This window comes from Solanum tuberosum, unplaced genomic scaffold (assembly GCF_000226075.1).
Source record: "Solanum tuberosum cultivar DM 1-3 516 R44 unplaced genomic scaffold, SolTub_3.0 contig00022, whole genome shotgun sequence".
In the NCBI taxonomy this organism is placed as follows: Eukaryota; Viridiplantae; Streptophyta; class Magnoliopsida; order Solanales; family Solanaceae; genus Solanum; species Solanum tuberosum.
This window is the reverse complement of record NW_006240144.1, coordinates 3,403-10,604: the sequence shown is the minus strand read 5'-3', so window position 1 is coordinate 10,604 and position 7,202 is coordinate 3,403. Positions and strand designations below refer to the sequence as shown.

At 30.3% G+C, this 7,202-nt stretch overlaps 1 protein-coding gene across 1 annotated transcript; it reads left to right on the top strand.

Moving 5' to 3' along the window:
- Positions 1 to 2,191: 2,191 nt before the first annotated feature.
- Positions 2,192 to 6,680, top strand: LOC102600038 (disease resistance protein At4g27190-like). The gene is made up of 2 exons (XM_015305822.1): positions 2,192 to 2,995; positions 4,175 to 6,680. The coding sequence occupies exons 1-2, from the start codon at positions 2,462 to 2,464 to the stop codon at positions 5,645 to 5,647; spliced, it is 2,007 nt and encodes a 668-aa protein (XP_015161308.1). The 5' UTR covers positions 2,192 to 2,461; the 3' UTR covers positions 5,648 to 6,680.
- Positions 6,681 to 7,202: the final 522 nt, after the last annotated feature.

The following is a 7,202-nucleotide window of genomic DNA, read 5'->3' as shown; positions in this document are numbered from 1 at the left end:
CAAGAAATTTCACTACTTTAGGATTTATGGTCGGCATGCTGTCTAGTTGTAGTTGGATCTCAAGCCGTTTGGAATGCTCCACATTCTGGTTTGTTTGGTACGACGGAAGTCATTTTCTTGAAAATGTTTTCTGAAAATAGCTTTCCGTTTCAGTTCAACATTTTCTTGAAAATGTTTTCTGAAAATAGCTTTCCGTTTCAGTTCGAGAGTGAAAAGAATTTTCCGTCAAAACATTTAATATAGATTGACAATAGAGAATCAAACTTATTTGCATTTAGTGTTTACATTAAATCAAAATATTTCAACTTGACAGTTAAAAATCATATTGAATAAATAAATCACTTAGACCATGGTTACGAAAAATAGTGTGAATGAAAGTCACATGTCTTACATTTTTTTTGTTTGTTTGGTGTAACCACCCAATATGGAGAATATAATATATACAGAAAGAAAATTTCCATATGAATTTGTGTATAATGTAACTATATCCTGAGCTAAAATGGCGTTAAATTTTTGAATTTAAATCACTTGAATGCATCAAGAGACTTCCCTTGCATACGATAATAATGTGGATAATTAATACTCCCTCCATTCCATATTAAGTTAATTTTTGAGGCATTTTCCATTTTTTCAAATTAACTTAATTTGGTTCTAGTTTTTCAAGACTATTTTTTAGAGTGTTCTTCCAATTTTTACGCTTTCATTAGTTAGTATTTGGGAATTAGTGATTAATTAATATTTAGTTATTTTAATCATAACTTTGACAATAATTAATACGGGTAAATGGAAACTAGGTTCAATTTATGTCTTAATCTACTTTTCTTAAAGGGTGTGAAACACCTCAAAAATTAAGTTAATATGGAATGGAGGGAGTATGAAATAAAAAGAGTATAAACAAGAAGATATTAATTATTTTCTTTCATAATTACCCATATTTAAGTAAATGGGCATTTATGAAATCAAGAAACTTTACTAAATAGAGAAAAATTTAGAATTAGCAAACATAATAGATATAATAAGGCTCTATAGCTATAGTTTTGAATATAATTGCGCTTCAAAATATAGTTTTGTTGCTATGAAGGGTATGGTTTTTATATTTCTGCATGTTCGTATATTTCTCTTGTGAATATACAAATAGCGTAAGTATATACAAATTCTGTATTTATACATTCAAAAAAGATTTAGAACTTTGTTTGTATACTTCGCTTATCAATATACAAACATGGTAATTTATGATGAATTTTTCATAAATCGTATACAAATAGTTAGGTTAAGTATATACAAATTTTTGGATTTATACAATCAAGAACCAAATTACACAAATTCTAGATTTATACAAATCAAGCGAATTATACAAATCAGACGAATAACAATAATTGGGAAAATTGTAGTCGCGAATTACAATTTTCTTAAACTATAGCTATAGTACCTAATATAGGCTAAATGTTTGCTATTCTGCATAATTTTCCCGACTAAAAATAAGCATTTCCTAAGGGATAATGTTATTACTCTTTTTGCTCTATATTAGTTACACACTTTCTCTTTTATAGGTTTTTATAAGAAATTATAAATAAAAATAATAGTTTTACTTATTTACCCCTTAAGAAACTTTTTGAAATTTTACAAATTTATTTACACTTTTAAAAAGAATTAATTGTAAGAGCAAAAAAGGTTTAAAAAAAATTGCAATTAATTCTATCTTGATTTTGTAAATTGATAAATCATTAAGATACCTATTTTTAGTAATGTGAATTATAGACAAATACTCTCTCTATCCGTAATTACTTGTCCACTTCTGAATTGACATATCTATTAAGAAAATAATTATTGATATAGTGAGTTTACCATTTTATCCCTATTAATTATGAAGTAGATGAATTAAAAATCGAAGATTTTTTCAAAGTAATTAATTAAGGGTACAATAGGTAAAAAAAATTATTTTTTCTTGATTTGTCAAAATGGACCAATAATTAGGGACAACTAAACAAGAAAAAATAGACAAGTAATTAGGGACCGAGGAAGTATGAGACGGAGGAAGTATACTAAAAATTTCCGGTAGACAAATTTTCATAATAAAAGGGAAATGAATAGTGTTTTCATTCACACTTTTTCTCTCATATTTTTACGCTAACTAATGAAATAAATAAATAAAGAAATATGAGTGAAAAGGATCATATACCCGTACATTAGTTTTTTAAAAATAAAAAATCATTTTTTTTACTTGTATATGTAAGTCATTGTAACGGTAGGAGTATATGTGAGTTATTTGTGTAACAGTAAAGTATATATGAGCCACTTTTATAACAAGGAATATGTTGGGTTATATATGAAGCCATTTTCTCTTTACATTTTTACATTGCTAGTTACTCGAATAGTTGTGTTTGCCTTTTTCTTTTAGTTCTCTGAATTTCTGCCTTAAACAAACAGTTTGAGAGAGCATCATTACCTCAAGAATTGTTCAATGGATATACTTATTAATGTTATAAGTGGCTTTATTGTTGAGGTGGGAAAGTTTGTATGTAAATGCATCTATCCTAATATTGAAAATACTGTCCATTTCTCATCAAATGTTGAAAATTTAACGAAGGAAATGGAGACGCTAAAAGAGTTAAGAGATGATAAGAAAGAAAAGGTGGAAAAAGCTGAGGAAAAAGGCTATAAACCAAAATCAGATGTTATCAAGTGGATCGACGATGTTTGCCAGCTGGAGAATGAATGGAAAAGTATGCAAGAAAACATTGCAGCAGCGAAGACACTTACATATAGGTGTTGTCCCAATTGCAGCCTCCGCTCTGAAGTCTGGACTCAAGCACAGAATAATATCGAAGTTAAACTTTGCAGTCTTAAAAATGGCGGAGAAAGCTTTGGATCCAATTTGATGGAAGAAAATTACCGTATGGAAAAAGTTGAGCACTTACCAGGACCATCAATAAAAGACCAGCCAGCCGCAAGAAAGAATCTCGACAAAATCCTCGAACACTTGGAAAACGATGAGGTATTACTACAACTAAATTAAGATTAGTAATCTTAAATTGTTTAGAATTTGATAGCTGATAAGGTGTGTTTCTAATATTTCGATCCTAGCGTATGTTCAATTTCTAAATTTTTTTTAGTTCAAATTCAAATATTTTTTAATATGAATTTTTTTTAAAAAGTACGATCATGAATTCATTGTATGATTATTTTGTGTGTAACTTGTGTACATCACACTTAATTATATTCTAAGCTATAATATTAAAAAATATCTTTTTAAATTATGTTTTAATATTCGTTAGTGTGGCTTACTCACATAAAATTATATTGCTTAATCTTTTAAATTATTTATTTCTTTTTTTAATCTTAAGAAACTACTCAAGAAGGAATGTAGAAATAACACTTCTTGTTGGTATAAGATAAAGGATACACAATCGTAAAAAATTTAAAATTTGGCCACGTAAATCATAAAAATATCAAATTTATACTTGATATTTGGAGATAACTACACTATTTTCCAGAGAAGAATGAGGAAACTAATTTTTTAAATTTTTTTCCCTCCATTTTTTAAGAGAATTCTAGCAAACATAATATCGATTTTATATATATATTACTCAAATATAAATTGAAATTAGAGGTAAATTTTAAAATAATCTATATATGTGATAAGATTATCAAAATTCAAAGAGTTAAATCTATATACAAAGTTATTATATATTTTTCAAATCATGCCCTATTAAATATATTATTCTTCTAAATATATGTATTTCTTTAAATTTCAGCATGATAATTACATATATATATATATATTCAAATATGGATATATGTATTTCTTTAAATTTATTTTGCTTGATATTTTAAATTTTATTTAAATCATTATATTAATATTATATCAATATTAATTTATTCTTTTATTCATCTAGGTATAATATTGATTGAAAATTTGAATATGTACATTTTAATTTAACAAAATAAAATTTTTATTAAAAATATTTTATAATAGATATTTAAAATAAATTTTCTCTATAAGATAATATTATGTATATTTTTTTCCTATTATAAATAAGTGGAAATTAATCTTTTAATTTGACAATTGCTGAAACAAAGCCTCCTAGAATCCTTCTTTCTCTAATTTCTTGTATATTACCAACCATTGTTGCATGTTTCACTTGTGGGTTAATTATTCTTTTGGGTATGTCAGGTTGGCATCATCGGAGTGTGGGGTGCAGGAGGAATTGGGAAAACTACTTTGGTGAAGAATTTGAACAATGAGCTTAAACAGATTGACGTGTCAATTAGGTCTAAACTGTCTTTTGGTGTTGTGATATGGGTTACAGTACCCAAACCGCCAATAGACATAAGAAAAGTTCAAGCACAAATTGCTGACAGATTAAGCCTAGAGGTAAATACTGATCAGGGAAGTGAAGAAAGCAATGCCAGCAAAATCTATCAAAGGCTTAAGCAGGAAAAGAGTTTCCTTGTGATACTAGATGATGTTTGGGAAGCTATAGATTTGGATCATGTAGGTGTGCCCCAACCCAAAGATCACGCAGGAAGCAATGTTATTATTACTTCTCGTAAACGGAAGGTTTGTGAGGGAATGAAAACACACACCATAATGAATATTTTCACATTGGATGAAGATGAATCTTGGCATCTGTTTATTGAAAATGCGGGAGACGTTGCCAATCGGGTGGATATTCAGCCATCAGCAATGGGTATTGCAAAAGAGTGTGGTGGTTTACCTTTAGCAATCACTATTATTGGAGCATCTATGAGAGGGAAGAACATGGTCGAGGAATGGGAAGATGCTTTGGAATCACTTAGAATGTCTGAACCTAATGACAAAGACACAGGAGATAAGGTTTACCAGGTCATCAAATGGAGTTTTGATTCTTTAGAGCAAAGAAGCAATAGGAACAAAAGGAGAAGTGACATTCAAAGTTGTTTCTTGTATTGCTCCTTATATCCAGCGTCTATTCCAACAAATGATCTCATACATTGCTGGTGGGCAGAGGGGTTCCTTGGTGAACATGACACATATGAAAAAGCTTACAACAGGGGAATCACAATTATTGAGGATCTAAAAAATGTCTGCTTACTAGAAGAAGCCCATAAGATGGATTGTGTGAAGATGCATGATGTGGTTCGTGATGTTGCTAAATGGATTGATGATTCCTTTGGGTTAACTGACATTTCACATGTTGAAGTAGTGTCAGCTTCTGTCAAGAGATTATCTTTCATAACCCAAGGAATTCAATATCTACCTGATAACTTCACGGAATGCCCAAAGACAACATCTTTACTTTTGCAACGCAATGAATCCCTTGTGAAAATTCCCGATAAATTCTTTTTGTCATTTCCAGTTCTAAGAGTTCTGAACCTGAGTTATACTCGTATTAGAGCACTGCCTTGTTCCGTCAACGAGTTACGTCAGCTACGTGCTCTAATACTACAAAATTGCCGCATGTTGGAAATGTTACCATCTATTGGTAATCTTTGCAATTTGCAATTGCTTGATTGTGATAACACAAGGTTACATTGCCTGCCGGAAGGAATGGACAAGTTGACAAATCTGAGGCTATTAAATATGCCTTTAGGTAAGTTTATGAAGAGAATCGACCTGGGGTTTCCTACGAGTTACAAAGGCTTGAAATGTTACATCTACCCATAAGACGTAGAGATGTTGCAGGAAGAGTTCTATTTCTTGAGCTACTTCATCCATTGACAAGACGTAGAGATGTTGTTGAAGCAACTTCTTTTGATGAGATATCACATCTACCCAATCTGACATCACTTTTTATTTACTTGGATAGCTCATCAATTTCAATTTTGAAAAGTGACCACACCTGGATGAAAAGATTGAAAACATTTCACATTACAGTTGGGAATACTAAAACTCCTGAAGAGGTACCATACAACAAGTCAACAAGGGCGATATGCCTCTCACATTTTGACATTTTCAATAACAAAGACTCGCTCTCAAGCTTGTTGCAGTTTGCTTCAGATTTGTACTTGGAAGAATGCATGGGCCTCACGAAGTTCATTCGGAACAACAGTTTTGATGGATTAAAATCACTAAACATAAAGCGCTGCTCTTGTGATTTTGGACCATCGATAGAAGGAAGTGGACAGTTTGATGATCCTTTGCCAAATCTGGAAATTCTCATTCTCTCTTCTGTACATAATTTAAAGAGTGTTTCTGATTTCGGTCATTTTCTGGGTCTAAGATTTTCTAAATTACGCAAACTGGATGTATTCAGTTGTGATAATTTAACATGTCTTTTTAATGTTGGTGGAGCTTTTTCTGTACCCAGGCACTTGGAAGAAATTTCACTTTCCTCTTGTTATCGGCTGACAAAGTTACTGGCACAAGACGGCTCAAGAACGTTTGGGGAGCCAGAGAGTATGTGGGAACACCTGGAGGAACTTAAGGTGATCGGATGCAATGGAATAAGGAAGTTGCCTCTCTCTATTCAAACCTCCAACAAAATCAAAGAAATAAGAGGAAAATCAGAATGGTGGAACCGCCTGAAGTGGGATGACGAAAAATACAAGTCAAATTTAGAGCATTGTTTCAGTAGCTGAAATTCGACGTGTGAGTTTATTTTATTATGAGCGAACATAATATTTCAGATTTGACTTCTAGGGTTGGGGTGGACTTTTTTATTTGATGATAAATATAGCAATATAAATGTTATTAGATTCATATTCTTATGAGAAGTATGTATTATTTGAAATAGGGGTGTACATGACTGGATTGGTTCAGGTTTTACAAATATCAAATCAAACTATTTGTGTCGGATTTTTGAATTTATAAACTAAACCAAACTAATAAAACTCGGGTTTTTTCAGGTTTTTTGGATTTTCGGATTTTTCCGGTAAAGTGTTCATACAAACATATAATTTACTTGTACTTCAAATATTTCTTTAGTCCTACCAAAATACAACTATCTAAGGTGTTTCTTAAGACAATAACACAAAATATGATATGATTAATGATACTAAAAAATCCAACAAAAAAAAAATAATGAAATCGCGTAAAACAAATATTACAAATTAATAAGTCATAATGAAAATGATCACAATTCAAAAATACTAAATCATGCTAAAATAAATTTAATAAGTATTGGCTACATGACTAAATATTAAAGGAAATTAAAATTAGATTATGTATTTTAATTGTCTAAACCTATTCTAAACTAAAGAACAAATATTCAATATTATTG